Source organism: Corvus kubaryi, unplaced genomic scaffold (assembly GCF_017639235.1).
Source record: "Corvus kubaryi isolate FWS band 111438036 unplaced genomic scaffold, C.kubaryi_AGA036_p1.0 133, whole genome shotgun sequence".
In the NCBI taxonomy this organism is placed as follows: domain Eukaryota; kingdom Metazoa; phylum Chordata; class Aves; order Passeriformes; family Corvidae; genus Corvus; species Corvus kubaryi.
In genome coordinates, this window is record NW_024580667.1 from 38,313,338 (window position 1) to 38,331,238 (window position 17,901).

Below are 17,901 nucleotides of genomic sequence, written 5' to 3' on the forward strand. Positions count from 1 at the left end.
TCTTTTCCAGTGTATGTTTAGGTGCCGTAAATTCGAAGGAAAAATGTCTGAAGAACACTAGAATTCTTTTGTTTTTCCTAAACAGAGATGCAGGGAGATTTTATTTACTGTGTACAGGTAAAGCCTGAGAGAAGGGAACCCATGCTTATTTATTTTTCAAACCAATCTTGACACAGACACAGGGAAACACCATACCCAACTCGAACAGAAGCTGACTGTTTCATCAGAACGACTGACGAAAGAAAGAGGACCAAAGTGAGTCAGAAAGGTACCTTCTTACGACATCTTCTCCGTTCCAGCATGGGAGTCCATCGGCAGCTGCCAACTCATTCCCGCACAGCTGATCCGCCAGGCCACCGTAGAAGGCTCTGTAGAGCCGGAGGTGGCTGATAAATTCCCTGCACACAGGAACACGAGAAAGAGCTGTCAGTGTCAACCGGCAACATTGAGCCGTCTTGCTGCTGTGGATTTCTACAAGATAAGGAATGTGTTCATTCCATTACTCTCCACTGGTTCCAGTGATATTTTAAATCGATTTGTCAATAGGTGAGTTTGATTCTTTTAGATACACTTCTTTGTTTACAGAGTTGATACTCCCATTAAATTAAAAAAAGCCCTATTTTACCTATGCTCTGGAATAGGAACTATTTTCCTTCAACCTGAAATTTTTTTGCATAGTAGTGATACAGTTTGCAATGCTACAGTTGGACAAATAAACGAAAAATGCTCCAAAAAAAAGCACAGCAAATTAAAAACAAGGTGCACATGAATAAGTCTCTTGTTTTTCGAAAGTGCTAACAAGAAGTCCCTTACATATCTTTACAAACACTACAAAAAATATTGGTTAAAGTTATGCAGCAATGCAAGATTTAGGTAAAATGGCTTGAAGATGTAGATATTAAATATTTAGTAAAGATTAAATAACTGTCTGAAATATTATATCAGTTCTACCATGTGCTGTGCTGGCAGGTTATAAATTATGAATTGTTATTTTAAATAATTTTCAAGATGCCCAGAGGTAATGATAAGGTTTTGTACTTAATTCAAAACAAATTAATTACTTTTTAGTTGGTATGTTCTCAACAAAATTGTGATATTTAATATAAATTGTTTGTTTATGTATTGAAAATCTCTTCCTGGAAGACCCCTTCCTACTGTGAAAAATGAAAATACTTATTCATTCTGGAATGGAACATGACACATTCCTGAGTTATCTATGACCTGCAGGCACACAGAAAAGCACCACCAAATGCTGTACTCATTGCTCTGTAACCCAGCAAGCTTCACTTTATGTTAACTTCTTGTATAATGTCTGGAGTTGTGAAAAAATGCCAGAAATAATATATATTTCCCTATATTTAGTCACCACAGGCCTAAAATTCTATAAGGAACTAAGTGTTAAGTATAGTTTACTTCAAATTAAAACAGGTAAAACATCAGTGAGTAAATACAGTCCATCATTTAAAAAGTCATATGCTCTTTCATGTAATAGGGCTAATCTTTTACACAAACCACAGTGGTTTTGATTTACTATGTCTATTAAAGGTGATGTGAGTGCCCTACTAATTCTGAAACTGCTGTTCTGAAAAATCTCATGTAGGGTCAATTTTGACCACGCATCATATAATTGCCTATGTGCATTAGGTTTTAAACATGATTCATCCACACTCTCCTAGCCATGAATAGCCATTATCTTTCATTTCTCCACATCCAAATTGAATCCAGTGTGCACAGTGGGTTTGCAATTTCCCTCCAAATCCCATTGAGTGGGATTAATTTTGATTTTGTCTGTGCTCTGTGTTTACATTTTGGATGAAAAGTAGTGTTTAGAGAGTCCTCTCAAAGCGAACGTTGGAATTTCTTCTGAAGAATAAATAAAAAAAAATAAATATACCTGTCATATTATCCTGTCACAAACTGCATTCTAACAGAAAGGCCATTCAGTTTATTAGTAAACACATCCTGAGACAAAGCTAAATTTAATAGAGAAGTAATAACTGATTTCAGCCCCTGTTGATGTCTGACCAAAGTAGTTAGAAGGGCAGATGGTATGAATGTCAACTTTCACATGATCTTTCTCTAGACCAGATAGCATGTAACGATAGGCAGCTGAGCACAAATGCACAATTACAGTCAGTGGAAGCTGAAGATACTTTTTATCTGTTTATTGAGAAATGTTCTTTTTTTTTGTTCCTGTTTTTTTACAATTTCATTCTCTGTACTAGAAGCTGTCTGAAGTTCTGGAGAAAAAAGCATTATATACTTTCTATGTTGCTATGGAAGGGTCTGCTTAGATTTTTTAAAATTCATCTAACAATTTTTTGGCATCAAAAGAGCAGAGAAATTTCATTTTCTTCTTGTACCACATAGTACCAGAAAGTATCAGCTTAGGTCCAACGGTAAAAATAATTCAGGAAAAGTTCAGATAGTGGCAGCCCAACATGTACTTTAAAATGTAAACTTTCATCTGGACATGCATTTGGAAAACAGAAGTACCACAGGAGGTAAATAAGGTGGAGTTAGAGAAGAGCACTTCCTTAAAAGCAGGCTGCAAGCACTTGCTGAAGTCACACTTGCATGTGAGGTTCTTACAGTTGCTATGGCAATATAAAGTGAAATGTAAAGTGACTGTGACTAATAAGGAAGGAGGTGATCCAGGAGGTAGCAACTACAGATGATATAAACTAAGAAGTTGTTAAACTGAAATCTGCATCAGTGGATCTCAAACTTTCTTTCCCTTCCCCTTTTTGGTGCGGAGTTTGCATGCCATGAAGTGTCTCTAGAATCTCAGGCAGGTGAGAGGGAAGGGAAGGGAAAACAGTGTTGCTTTGTGTTGCCCACTGCCACTCATGCCCCCTAAGGTCTCTGAGGCAATCTCCCTGAAGTCAATCCAGTGTTCTGTGCTTTGAAACACGGAACAGTCCTGATTTAAGTGAGATTTTTAGAATATGGTATTGTGTTTGCAGAGTGTTAGCAATCAGAAAACATCAAGAACTTGCTTAGCTACATGTAACTGAGAAACATGCTGCCATGTAATGGGTATTCCCTGAAAAACTTCTGTGCTGCCTAAAGCAAACTTCTGGTTTGCATATCTTTCTGTTCCCACAGTGTTTTGAAAAACCCGTATTTGTAGTTCTGATTGTGTTTTTTTCTCCACTGTTTAGTAACTGAAGGTCCTTACACTGAGAAGAATGGTCTGCCTTTGAAGCTCAGAGACATTTTTTCTTCTCCAGACATCAGGAGTGAGCAGTTATTCCCTGCAATTCTCTCACTTCTGTTTCCTTGTGCACTACAAAGTGAAATGAGAGGAGGAAGAGGACAAAGAAAACTTCTCTGTATTTTAGCAAATACTATTACAGAAATGAAATTTCTGATTTTAACTTTGTACTTTATTTGCATAATGAAGATTTTAGTCTTAACTGCAACACTCCTAATGCCTTGCAGTGCTATTACTACTAACGGTCATTGAAGACCTGATTAACTTGTCTAAATATAGATTGGCCTTTGAGATTCCTTCAGCTACCTAAGGTACCTGCAGAAAGCTGGAAGCCATCACAGAATCACAGAATCTGCTGATTTGGAAGGGATTCACAAGGATCGAGTCCATCTCTTAGCCCTGCACAGGACCATCCTCAAGAGTCTCACCATGTGCCTGAGAGTATTGTCCAAACACTTCTTGAACTCTGTCAGGCTTGAACTTTATGATACAACTTATGGGACACCAGCATCCTTCTTGGCAGGAGAAGATCAGCTGGGATATCCCATGATATCCTTAAGTGGCACTGGATGTTTGTAGATGTGTGGACAACTAAAATGAGGTCTCCTTTCCACAGACCGTAATGACAGCTCAAACACCTAACTCATATAGTTACACAAAGTTCATACTGCAGTGCTGAACCAGGTTTAAATGAAATCTCCAAGCCTCTGCAGTCACTTCAGTTCGCTATATACCAGCAAAAAAGCCAAAAAAAAAAAAAATAATCAGCAGGTCTTGCTTGAACAAGGCTTTCAAGATTTAGTCCCAAACACTTAGTTGTCTCCTTTTTTACAGTAGAAAGGTATGTAAGAAAAGTAATTCTTTTTTTTTTCTGTCTTATCAGCTTGTACAAATAATTTTCTGTAAAAAGCTACAGATACTTTTTGTCAGATTTAATAATGCCTGCTGATATGTAAAGTCAAATGTAATTTTAAGAATTACACACAGGGCTAACACTCACCTTCTATCAATGTTACGCACTCTCATAAATACTTTAACCACACCAAACGACTCTGGTCATGTGTCCATTACTTCTGAAAACAAAAACTAGTAATGAAGTTACCCTTTCCAAAATGTAACTGTGTTGCTAAAATGTTTCATTCTTTGGAGACTTTATTCTCTAGTAATATATGCCATTGCATTGAGCATAATCTACTCTGTTGTAAAATTAATCGCTTACTTTATTCTTTCTTTCTGGCTGTAAAACTAATGTCTTACTTTCTTCTGTTGGTGAGTGTTTCTTCACTGTCTCTGGAGAACATCTTCAATACTTGATTATCTTTGTTCTGATCAAAGGAGCAACCTGGAAACTCTTTAGGCTTCCTTACAGGAGGACCACACATTTTATGCACCTAAAAGGAAAAAAAGCCACAAGAAGAAGGAAAGAACACATGTAAGCAACAATTCTTATGTATCTCTCAATTCAGTTTCAATACATTTTAATGAGAAAGAAAGACTAAGCTAAGAAAAGCATATTTAATTATCATACTTTGTAACATTGTATCCATAATGAATGCAGCAAACACATAATTAGTCAGGAAAAATAATAATAAAAGCATTCCTTTCTAAAGGATACCAAGTGTATAAGAAAGTCACCATGTATTTTATTGATTGTGGCTTTTTTTTTCCCATAAGGGAAGCATATTATTATGCAGACAATATCAATAACCTCAGAGAATATGATGTGTGGTGAACAGCAGCATGTTTTCATTTTATCTGTAATATATCCCAATCACATTTTTAATATGCATTGAACTTTGTGCTTTCTTTCAGGGTTGATGTTATATGGCATGTTCAGCCCAGTGACACAAAGCATATAGTGAACAGTTAGCATAGTGGAAACTTGCATTACAACATTGCAAGATGTTAAGGTAATGACCCAAGATGTAAGTTTAATGATATTGGAACACAGATGTTGAAAATACCAAATAATTTTACGTCCAGCTTTCTGATGTCAATAGATAAAAATTCACATGAGCTCTCATTTTCTTCTTTGTAAAATGTGATACTGAGTGATTTGTATGACAGAGGACATCAATTCACATTCATAGCTCATTGCTCTTCCTAGTCATTAAATAAAAATAATTAGGGTTATATATATATTTATTAAATAAGAGATAGTTATGCTTGTAATCACAATAGACAAGATATACTAAGCAGACTGAACAGCATGCATTTGTGTAAGCTAGCACTGGTGAAAAAACTAATACTGTGATTTATGAAAACTTGGTAGTCAAAAGGTAGTGAACTTTTACAGAGAAAAAAGGAGAGAAGAGATCAATGCAGCCTCTAAGACAGGCATCCAACTTTGAAGCAGAAACATACTCAAAATGCTACCATGTGAAGGAAGGAACGTGGATGCTATACAACAGGGATTATTGTTTCCTATTGCATTTTATATTCCCACATGTAAGAACAGAGAAAGCAAATAAATTTCATTTTCAAGCTATCATCATGCATTAAAGAGAGTAGTGCAAGTCTTAGGGACCATCTTTCCAACTAAGAACTGCTAGAGCTAGGTAAGAAATACATTTAAAATTCAAAACAGAATAAACACATCTAACTTTGATGAGTTTGTTGCCATGCATGTTGCAACTGGTGATAATGAGATTCAATGAATGCACTTGCTTAGGCCAGTGAAAAGAAGAAAGCATTATTACTACACAAGAATTAATGTTCACCTTATGATTTGAAATTGAGGGTAAAGTTAAAAGTGAGAAGTCCTTTTAGGCTGTGGTTCACATGTCACAACTCAGGCAGCCAAGTTAAATAGTTTAAACTCCCTTCAAATGACATGCATGAATTTACCTGCAAAACAATTATCTCTGGACATATGACTAATGTCCTTTAAGGGATCACACTTTCAACATCACTCAAAGCATTCATTTCACCGTTTATTCTTAGAGGCAGTGTCTCTTTGGACAGCATCTTACTACATTCCTTCTTGTCCTTAAATTCAGTTTCAAACATCCCTCACACTATTTCCCCCCTTACATCTTCTTCAGAACACATTAAAGCATATTCCACCAGCTTAACTGGACTCCCCATTTTTCCTCTCATAAGTCTCTACACTTTTTCTATGCTTCATGCATCCTTATGTGAGTTTGCTCCTTCAGTGGCAGCCTCTGCAGCAGCTTATCCCATCAGCCACACTGTGCCATATATCTCTATAATGGAGATATACCACAGACACAAAATGTTTTCATTTGATCACATTCTTCTATGCTTACTGATGTAACACAGGGAGCATTATGCTTATGATCAGCTTTTATGACAAAGCAATTGATTGATTTGAGTTGCCTCAGTTCCAGCTTGCCATACACTCTTGAACTACTCTTTGTCTTACCAAGAATAAAAAAATAGGGTTTAACAGAGAGTGAGAGTGAGAGTGAGATCCAGATGTTTGGGAAGGAGGCTCCATCTCATGACAGGCATGGGTCAGGTGTGTAGGTTGTTGCAGGTCTCAGGTGCCTGGCATATCTGAACAAGGCACCTTTGCTGTCCAGGCACTCTCAGAGCCTGACTGCAGGGTGGGAGCCTGTGGGGAGAGGAGAAACAGGGTGGAGATGACTTGCTGGCTACTGCAGCCCCTGAGCAGATGAGTACCAGTCCTTCAGGTCAAGGAAAAAAAAGAAAGACCAAAATAAATAAATTGGCTCCACCTACAGTAAACTAAAAAAACCCCACTATATACATTCAAATTCACTAGGAAAACAAGATTTCAGTATTTCTTGAATTTAGAGTAAAGTCTCATTATATTTTGCTCTGACTAAACTTAACAAAAAAAGAAAATCAATAATTTTTACAGTCATAGTGCCTTGGAATATGGATGATACTTATTTTATATGTGCTGTACATAAACAGTTGTTTCAAAATACTGTCTAACAGCCTTTCTCTGGTTGTTCTCTTTGAGTCAATGTCTCAAGAAATACATTTGCAATACTAGGAAATTTGCATTCACTGATACATGTAAATGCAAACCTTAGTTTCAAATACAAAATCTTTCTTAAAAATTAATCTTGGGTAAACGTTATATATAAAAATAACATTAAATGCTAGTTAATTATCCGAAATGTCTTTTTAAGAACTTATTTTTTCCCCAGGGTTGGAAAATTATGAAAATTCTAATAAAAAGCATTTGCACAGCACCACATACACCTCTGCCATTCTCACAAAGATATGCATGACAGTAATCATACTGCTGAGAACTCAGTTCTGTTAATGAGAGAAGCAGCACAAGATTAGCTCCTTAGCAGTCACTTACTTATTCAGACATAGTTTCTGAAGGATGAGCTACTTCAGCATTTACAACGATGTCAGCATCTCTGTTACCTTTCTTATATCTGTGATATTTAAATCTCTGGGACCCCTGGCTTTGTGTGGTGTTGGTTCTTCTTGCTCACCTGGCTGAACCCAGCCTGGGGTTTTTTAACTCTTCAGTACTGTCACTTTTATGCCATGTTTAAACCATTAACTTTATATGCATGGCAAATTTACTTTTGCCTCCCTCACTAGCAGAGTCTTATCACCTGGTTTCTTCAGTAAACTTGTGCACATGTAAACGTCATGTACTCTTGTCTTGCCTTCAGGTGTCTGTTCTGACTGTAAGCCAAATATTTTACAATCAAAATATGCCAGTATCTCATTTCCCAGTACAGGGCTGGTGATAATCTAAAAACCAAATAAATACAGTTTCCATAATAATGCCTGCTTTTTATTTTTTTTAATGCATTCTTTTTTTTATCTACAGAAAGAAGTATATGTGCTAAGTGTAACACCACTCAGTTGTATTTTCTATGTTTTCTGAAGGACTACAACTATGTCCATTAGCTACATTGTTTCTTAATTTTTAGTCTTTGGACTGCAAAATTAACCTTCCAAATGAAAAATCATTCAGTGCTATTATTGCCAGTCCTGAGAGACTGGAATCATAACTTTGAGAGAAGGGCAATGGTCTCACTACCTTAACGAACTAATATAGGACCATTTTGCAGCAATATCTGATCAGAATGTGTTTCACTGGAATGGTATTCCCTGTTAAAGTTTCCACAAACTGAGCTTTTTTCTAGGCTTCAAAAACAAAAGGGAGACTAAAATGACCCTCAAAGGGGATTAAAAATAGAAAAGTGAAACTGAAAAATTGTCAGAAATATAATTCAGTGAGATATATCTCACTGAATTTTAGAAGAATTAAAGACTTCTACAAAATTTTAAAACAGGCAAGCCTCAGCAGCTTGCTAGAATTTTTTCCTTTTTTTTTTCCTTTTTTGAAATATTCTAAAATACCACACAATATTTAAGGGCATGAAAAGAAACCTCAGAAAATTACAAAACTCCTGATTTTCACAGCTCAGACAAACCTATTGTCATTGTAGTCAGCATGCTGCTATTATGCACAATTTGTGTGCCACAGTATGACGACTGAGTTAATTAAAAGCTCTTGTAATAACCACGCATTTAAATTGCAATTAGTGCCACACATGAACTTTATGGCAGTTTGATTTTGCTTGGTGAGATTCCTTAGAATGTCTACTTACAATTACTCACAGTTTGGAAAACTGGAGTATTACAAACCTTTGTATTTAAACAGGACTGCACAATGATAGGAGCATCACATCAATAATGGCCGGACACCATCCTCTAAGTTCAGATGCTCACTATGAGAAATCTGTCACATTCTTTGTTTTGGTTTTGGTTTGTGGCTTTTGCTCTTTTTTCCCACTATACAAATGGTTCTTTCTACCTCATCATTTCTACTGAAATTATTTTTACATCAAATGACTAAAGCAAACTGAATGCTTGTCCTGTGTTGCACTTCAAACTAGATTTTCCAAGTCTCAGTAGGCTCAAGTTTTAAATGCCTGCATGGACTATGTCCACACTGATGCCGCACAGGTCTGGGAGACTGGATCAATCTAGCTAACACTTGACACATACCCCATTTACAGGAAATTCTACAGATATATACATATATGTATCAAAAACTTACAGTGTTTGCTAAACTTACCAAAACAAAAATGAAAGAGTTAAACATAAAGGAAAGAGCAATTTTCAGACTCCTGGTTCTGGCTCCCAGCTAGATCTGAGTAAAAGCTCAAGAGGTGTTGTACCCCGAGAGGTGTCTTCTCCCCTTGTCCTCTATGCACAGCATAGTCTCAGTGACTAGCTAATCCATAATCTGATTTAATTCATTTTCTAGTTAGTGATTAGTCTGGTGGCTTTCAGTTCTAGTTGTCAGACCACAGATTTGCCACACTTCTTACAGTTAAATCTCCCCAAACACTTGTGAGCAAATGGACAGCTGAACTCTAAAACAAAGCTAGAATGAATCATCAGGCTGGTTGGAAATACAATGGTTACAAATAAAATAGTGGTTAATTTTATTTTCTTTTGTAGAAATACACAAGAGAATTCTTTCTTTTAGAAACAGATTCTTGACGAGTCACCAGCATTTCCAGCACCAGATTACTAATCAAACTACCAAAGATATTGATCAAGGAAAACAATGCATTAAACTGTTATAGTTTCCTTGGTTTATTTCATCTACACCACGAGAGGGAGCATCAGCATTTCAGTATTCCCAAGCACTTCAGCAGCCTTCTACTGGTTTTGGGGGTTTTTTGTTTGGTTTTTTTTTTTGGTTTTGTTTTGTTTTTGTTTTGAAGAGTTGCTCATTTAATGTCAAGCTTTTGTTTCAAAGAAAAATGCATTTTGATATATGAGATAATCTCTCCATGCACATGGCATGGGAGATTAAAGTATTCCCTATTGAGACAAAATCCAAGGTTTTGAAAACAAGGAGATCAAGCATGAGGTACTAGTATCTATTTTTCCTTCAGAAAAGGAAAAATGTTGATGTGCGGTTGTTTCAGGAGAGAGTGGTGGAATACCACCAGGGTTTGCAACCCAGGAAAACCATGAGGAAATTCTGTATTATTTTCTTTACTTTCTCCGCAAATTTTGTCTTCTTTATCTGTGACTACTTGACTCTAATATGTCTCAGACATACAGAAATAAGCAACTTCTGGAGTTACAGTGGCAAATAACAAGTTTCATACCTAGGCTTAAGCATTTTACAGAATTTGCAGGAGACATCCATGACCAGTGAAGAGGATAACACTTCGAACAAAAGCCAGGAGGAGAATTAGAGAGCGAAGATTACACTTAGAATAATGTCTGCTCAAATTACTAAACAATTTATAATCCCCTGCAAGACAAATCTTAAACAGACTTGCCAGCTAATGATATTTTCAAAGAAATTTTATTCAAAATGGAAATTGAAATTTCAGATGATACATGAAAATGTGCAGTTATAATTTTCCAATCATATATCCAAGAGAGATAGATCTGGAAGTGGTTTCAAGCTCAAAAAGGACAAATCCAATTCAAAGAAAACTTGTGAAATATAAGAGTTTGTATCACATGCAACCAGGTGGTATTGAGGAAAAATAAATGTAAACTGCAGATGTACAGAATGCACACCCACCAGCAAGGCAGTGGTACCCTCCTCAGGAAAAAAAAGAAAGGATTACATATTGAAAATATAAGTATACAGAAAATTATACTTTTATTGTATAAAAAAAATACAATTTTTTGATATATAAAATACATATATCAATATATATTCTGTGATACATAAATTGAAGTACAACTTGGAGATACTGAACTAATAATTCCACTTTGTTTGGCACTATGAAGCACCACTGCCATGGGGAAATGCCCCATCCCTGGAAGTATTCAAGGCAGGTTGGATGGGACCTTGAACATCTAGTCTGGTGGAAAGAGTCCCTGTCCATGGCAGGGGTGTGGAACTAGATAATCTTTAAAGTCCCTTGCAATGCAAACTATCCTGTGATTTTACAAAATCTTCAGTCAAGATCAAGGAAAGAGACAAAAATGCAAAAAGTTTGCAAATCAGCTTTTTATAATCAGAATTTTTTCATATGGTTTTGTAAAAGACTGCTGTTCAAGCTGTTGGATTCTAGGAGCCACAGTCCCCAGCTTTCACATGATCAAGACTCATCTCCTCCTCCTCCCACTACATTTATCAAAATCAGTACTCCTGTCCAAGTTCTTGAGACTGTTTTCATATCTTATCAATGCTTAATGATCTCTGCTTTCCTTCATAATTTTGCATGTTAGGATTGCAAAACGAAATCTAAGAGCCCATTAAATATGAGCTTCTTAATATACTTTTAATTTGTGTCTTCCAGTCTTTAATTACTAAAATTGTAAATGGTTTTAATTCTGCTGCTCCATTCATGAGGGACTAGCACTCAGCAAGTCTGGCAGTAAAAATAGTTTCTCCTCCTGAATGGAGCTGGGAGGGAAGGAAATGATGTTTTTTTTTTACTTTAAATGACTTAATGTCAGGGGAAATCCTAATGTTCTCAGCCAAGTTACCCTGTAGCCAGAACACAGCACTGCCAGTTCAAACTCTTCAAAGGCAGTTCAACAAAAACTGCTTCTTATGAGAGGCTGCCAGCTCTCCTGATCCAAGTCTGCTTTAGTGGATGCCAAGGTGTTTCATTTATGTTCAGTGAAAACACTCTGCGGTTCTTTTCTGAAAAGAAATTTTATAAAACCGGCAGTAGCCCTTTCCAAAGATCAGCTGCTTGTGTGTAGGTTTGATGGATTTATTTATGCTTTCTTGTGGTTCAAATATACTTTATTACTCCTTATTTCTGTGTGCCCAGCAAGTACAGCTCTGACACAAGAGGGCTAACATCTTGCTGTCTTGTAGGACACAGGCAGAACTGTTCTTTAAATATAGGTCTAAGACTATGCAGGGTCACCTGTGTAAACCAAAAAGAAATTCAGTAGAAATGTGATTGTCAATGAAGGCAGAATTGGGGCTCTATAACCTTTATCAGGCATGCAACTCACTTAAAAAGCATATTACAATTTACAATACATAAAAAATTAGTGAAAGCAAAACAAGCTGGCTGCATCAGCATGTCTGCACAATGTGTTTACACTTTATTGCAGGGTGCAATTTATGTTCCAAAATTGTGAAGAGCAGTGCAGTTTTGTTAGCGAAATTCTGTAACAAAAGTGTGTAAGTTAATAAAATCATGTCCACTTAAATTAACAGTCATAATGCATTATTTCATTTAGCATAAGGCACTGTCAATAACTCTGTATAATTGGAGTGTCACCTTTTCATGTTAACAAGAGTCAAAAAACATCAGAAAAAAGGAGGGAAAAATCCACTACCTAGTTAGTATTTCAGAGGACCTACGTGTTTCTTCCCCATTCCAAACTGCAGCTTATGAGATCAGTGTTTCTGCTTCCTGTATCTGTATATTAAGTGTTTCAGTGCCTCCTCACTCTCTTCTTTGAACCTGGGAAGAACAGTTTTCTTTGAAGATCTTTTGTGACATACAAGACAGTCAGTTATTCACACATGTTCGTATCATGTCAGGGACCAAAACAGTCCAAAAAGCTCATTTGCTTCAAAATCTCTGGATTTGCCCTCAACAAAGTTTTTCTCTTTCATTACAAAGGGCTGGTAGTGATTTAAAGGCCAACAGAGATACCAGAAGTCTGCTCAGCTCAGTACTTCTCTTTGTGAACAGTTACTCTGTTTCACAATGAAAAACACATACACAGCTTACAGAAAGGATTGTTAAGTGTTCTTTTACACTTGTTCATGCCTTCTACTCAGCTTTGGGGAAGGAGAGAATAGTCTCCTTTCTTCTCTTTTTGCAAATATGAAGAATCAGATTGCAGCATTTTCAGCCTCTTAGAGAATCTTCTTTACCTTCAGTCCAAATGCCCAGCGGGCACATTGAGACAAGCCCGCCATTGTGCCAAAGCAGAGTCAGATATCTACCACATCACCTAAACCCAGAACGTGATGGCAGCCCAGACTGCTTACTGCACATTTTCCAGACCTCTGAGCCCCCATGCAGTCAATTGAAAGAGAAAAACCATTTCAGATCTATGCATTTTGCCCAAATTTTGCCTAATCTTCTGTTATAAAAAAAGACAAAAAAGGGAAGGTATATTAAAGATCCTATGCTTTCCTGACATAACAGATCTCAATCTTAAAAAAGAAATGCAGCAAAATTGAAATGTAACATAAGAATCAAGTAATTTTAAATTGTGAAGCAGGCTTGTTCAAAACACATTAAATACCAATATATAATGCATGCCATGATATATTCCTACATTATTTACTTGGCAGTCTAGATTGAACATACCTCATGTAAACCTGCACTACTCAGCATTGCTTGCCAAAGCCAGGCGTGTGTGTCGATAATTGTGGAGGGTTGGACCTGGCTAAGAGCCAAAGGCCCACCCAGATGCTCTCTCACTTCCCCCCCTCTACAGAATAAGGGGAGAGAAATACGAAGAAAAAGACTGTGGGTTGAGATAAAGACAAGGAGATCACTCACCAATTAATGTCGTGGCAAAAACAGCTTGGGGAAGACTAATTAATATATTGCCAATTAAAAAGAGATTACAGTGGTGGGAAACAAAGTTCAGACTAGAAACACCTTCTTCCTATCTCCTCCCTCCTTCATCTCAAGGTAAATCTCATTCCTTCATTTCCAGCTCTTCTGTTGCCCTTCAGTCCCCTAGGTGCTGCAGGGGAGTCAGGGCCTGGGATTGTTGTCAGTCCGTAACACTCTGCCAGTGCAACTGCAGCCCATACAACAAGTAACTCCACCCTAAGAGAGACAGGGGAGGAATCTGGGCAATTTGGCAAATGAATTTTAAGAAAGCACTTTTCAGAAAAGTGTGAGACGTGAACTTGACACTGGATTTGAACGTCTTCTCACCAAAGGTGAGAAATAGGTCCTCTGTCATTTCCATAAATGAAAGGAAAATTGGAAAAAAAAGAAGAGGAATAGAAAAGGATGCATCTTGAAAGTGGTACCAAAAGCTGAGACACCATATACTCAAATGCTGAGAAGCTGAGCAACATAGCAAGTGATTTTGTTTAGACAGTCATGGTTTCGTGGCTTCATGTTTGCTATTATGTTTAAAAAGTTCTTGACAGAAACAAATGCTTCCAGTGTTTGCCACACATTTCCCAGTGTATCATAAACCTTAAAATAAAAGACAAACAGGATATTACCAAGTGTATGTCCAGCAATGTGTATGCATTTTGTCTTTCCAAATTGCATTTGGGTACAATGCCTGGCTAAATCAAAGGAGCAGATCATACACCCATTTTTCCACAATGTGTGCATAACTATGCATGTATTACTGCCAAAATTGTAGACATGATTTCAAGCCCTGTTTTTACACATTAGAAAAAAGTAGACCAATTGCAAAAGGACATAAGTTCTGAGGATAATCCAGCAACATCAGGCATACAACTGCCATTCCAACACACAAAATGTGCTGAGTTGGGATTACCACAATTTTTATGTTAAATGTTGTAGTAGATATCTTCTTGTTGTTGGATAAACACTGATTTCAGTCACAAAAAAAACAGCCTAGGGACTTGTACTAATATATAGTGTGTGGTATGAAATAAATGCCAGAAACAAAAGTATTACTTCAGACCTCAGTAAATGCAAGCTAATGGAATATATAGAAAGGATGGATCAAACCAAAAAAGATGGAAGAGCTGTCCAACTGTGAAGTATGTTGAGGTAGCAATAAAGCCCACTATTTAATGAAAACAACTTTTCATTAGTTAGAAACAAGCCACAAACACTTTATTTGGTGATTTTCACTTTGTTTTCAAAGTTCTTCATTCTCTTTTCTGATGAACAAAACCCAGTTTAGCTTCAGAAGAAAACTTTTTGATAGATGCAAGGAGCTTTTCCATGATAAAACAATGGGGAAGTGAAATACAACACTACAAGAATCTGAATTTGATGGAGGTCATGACTGCCATAGACTTACTTCATGCTACATTAAAAAAATGACAGATGTATAAAAATGTATATGAAAAGATGTATATGTATATAAAAGATGTATATGCCATCCAGTATTAGGATGTACAGTTTTTCACAACTACAGCTGGATGCGTATCTGAATGCAGAGAAAGGAAAGGTGATGGTCTTCAACTCTGTGTTAGGTTAGATATCAAACCTTCTTTTCAAACAGATTTGTATTAGACTTTAAATCCCATTACTGTTCAGCAGTTTTCACAAATCAGTTTCTATCGATCTTGTCATTTAAATTTAAATTCATCAATGTATCGAGTAATTTAAATCCAGCAATGTAATGATGGCACAGTCGTATGCCAAAAGCTTCAGGCAGAACTCCACAATTTTATTCCAAAATCTACTTTGCTGAAAATGATAGGGGTTTGGGATTTTTTTGGTCTTTTTTTAAAGTATGAAAGAAATATATGGCAAATGGTTCACTTGGGGGTTGTCTTTTACAGATTGATAATGGGAACCACACACACTTGCTGAAAGTTAAAGGAGTACAAAGCTGAGTCCAGACAGATAGTTTGGTGACAGGAACAATATAATTAGTTTTCCTACAACATCAAATTCAGGCAGTATCTGCGCAATCTCTAAACCAAAACTCATTTCCCCTCCTTACAAAAGTGTTTCCCTCCTAGCTTAACATCAATACCGCCACTTCTCTTGAGAACAGAAGTACTACTGTTGAGATACAGCTTGGCTCCCAATTCCTTTGAGAACCTCCAGGCTATCACTCCATTGGTCTCAGACTTTATCATCCTGTTGTGGGGAATTTTATCCATGCTTAGAGGTTGTATAAGGAGCAATTCATCCTTTTGCTTTGACCAAAGATCTGTCAAATAAAGAGACAGTGTATATAGGCTTGTGAAGATTCAGTTTTAGCAACATGCTTGCATGGCAATGTTCACCAGCCACGAGATGAAGCCAGTGCCCACATCTTGCACTAGAAGAACACCATGAACAGGATATGTTCCTGCCTTGTCCATGATGCCTGTATGCTGGTCCTATCCTACTGCACCTAATGAGTCAAAGATGGCTGGCTCCTCAGTAAGAAAATTCCCCTGATGCAGCCACCTTCTAAACCATTTCACAGAATCACAGCTTTATTTCAGAGGGATTTTTTGAGGTTATATAGTCTAACATCCCTATTCAATCAGGGTCAGATACAGCTTGTTGTCCAGGTTCATGTCTAGTTGGGTTTTGAATATTTTCAATGATGGAAACTCCACAACCTCTCTGGACAACCCCTTCCATGTAATTTCATGGTTTTTGATTTCTGCCCATTGCCTCTTGTCCTCTCAGTGAACAAGGCTGAAAATAGCTTGGCTTTTTCCTCTTCACTGGCTCATAACATGTATTTATACACTGATAAGATTCCCCCTGAGCCTCTTCTTCTCCAGGCTCAAGAGTCCTACCTCTCTCAGCCTCTCCATATATTGAAGATGGTCCAGTCTCATATCCACCTTTGTGGCTGGACTCGCTTCAGTCACTCCATAACTTTCTTGTACTGGGCAGCCCAGAACCAGACAGAGCACTTTAGATGCAATCTCAGCAGTGCTGAGGAGAAGGGAAGGATTACCTCCCTCAAACTGCTGGGAACACTTTTCCCAGTGAAATCCAGGAGGCTGTTGGCCTTCTTTACTGTGCAAATACATTTCTCATGGTCAACTTGGTGTGCTCCAGGAGCCTCACACCCTTTCTTCCAAAGCTGCTTCCCAGCCTCCAGCAGCTATTGATGCATGGGGTTATTCCTCTCCAGTTACAAGACATTTCATTTCCCTTTGTTGAACTTCATGAGATTCCCCTCAGGCCAATTCTTTAGCCTGCCAAGGTCCCTCTGAATGGCACAACCATTTGGTGTATCAGCTACTCCTCCCAGTTTTGTATTGTCCGCAAACTTGCTGAGGGTAAACTGTTCCATCACCCCAACCATTAATGAAGACATTAAAGAGTATCTGCCCCAGTATCACCCCCTGGGGGTCAGAGAACTACTGACTTGCCTCCAGCTGTACTTTGTGCTACTGATAACAATCCTCTGGGCCCAACCACCCATCCATTTTTCTGTCTTCCTCACTGAGCATTTTGACAGTTTATATTTAAGGATGTTGTAGGAGACAGTCTCAAAGGCTTTGATAAAGTTGAGGTAGACATCATCCCTTGCTCTAACCCTATCCTATCAATCTGGCTGCCCTATCAAGGGCATCAAGTAGGTTAACCATTACTCCCAATCAACTTCTTCATTTGTTTGGAATAGTTTCCAGGATTAGTTACTCCATCACCTTTCCAGGGATAGAGGTAAGGATGACTGACCTGTATTTTCCTGTGTCGTCTTTCTTACTCTCTTTGAAGACATCACTTTATTATAGCAATTCTGGTTGTTTATAGCTAGTTAATTCTAGCAAAAATAACCAGTAAGAAAAATGAAGTTCTAAACACAGTCTACTAAATTCTTTCTGCTACCATTCTATGCCACAAGAAAGATCTTGCTTTCTTTCCAGTATTAAACAGCTGATAAAAAAAAAAAAAAAAAGACAAAAGTCTCTTTTAATAGAATATAATTATGCCTATTTTTTAGAAGACGCATAATTTAGGATTAGACTGACATGAAAGGACTTGAGAGCTTCCAGAATTTTGATATTTTTATCTACAACTGTTTGGAAACTGTTAGAACACAGTGAAGACACAGTGCTTTTGAAAATCCCATTCTGAATTTTTGTAGGCTTATAATACATACAAAAGTACATACAA

At 37.2% G+C, this 17,901-nt stretch overlaps 1 protein-coding gene across 10 annotated transcripts in view; it reads right to left on the bottom strand.

Moving 5' to 3' along the window:
- Window positions 1–17,901, bottom strand: part of GPC5 (glypican 5) — a 617,251-nt gene that overhangs the window by 494,934 nt on the left and 104,416 nt on the right. For 8 of the 10 annotated variants that reach the window (XR_006018585.1, XM_042043876.1, XM_042043866.1 and 5 more), the window contains 3 exons: window positions 4,475–4,608; window positions 3,182–3,289; window positions 273–398 (listed from right to left, as the gene is read on the bottom strand). Coding sequence is in view for 9 of the 10 variants with exons in the window: in XM_042043876.1 (XP_041899810.1) it covers window positions 273–398; window positions 3,182–3,289; window positions 4,475–4,608 (368 nt within the window). In the remaining variant the exon portion in view is untranslated. The remainder of the gene's footprint in view (window positions 1–272; window positions 399–3,181; window positions 3,290–4,474; window positions 4,609–17,901) is intronic. The other 2 variants (XM_042043896.1, XM_042043887.1) reach the window with 1 other exon arrangement.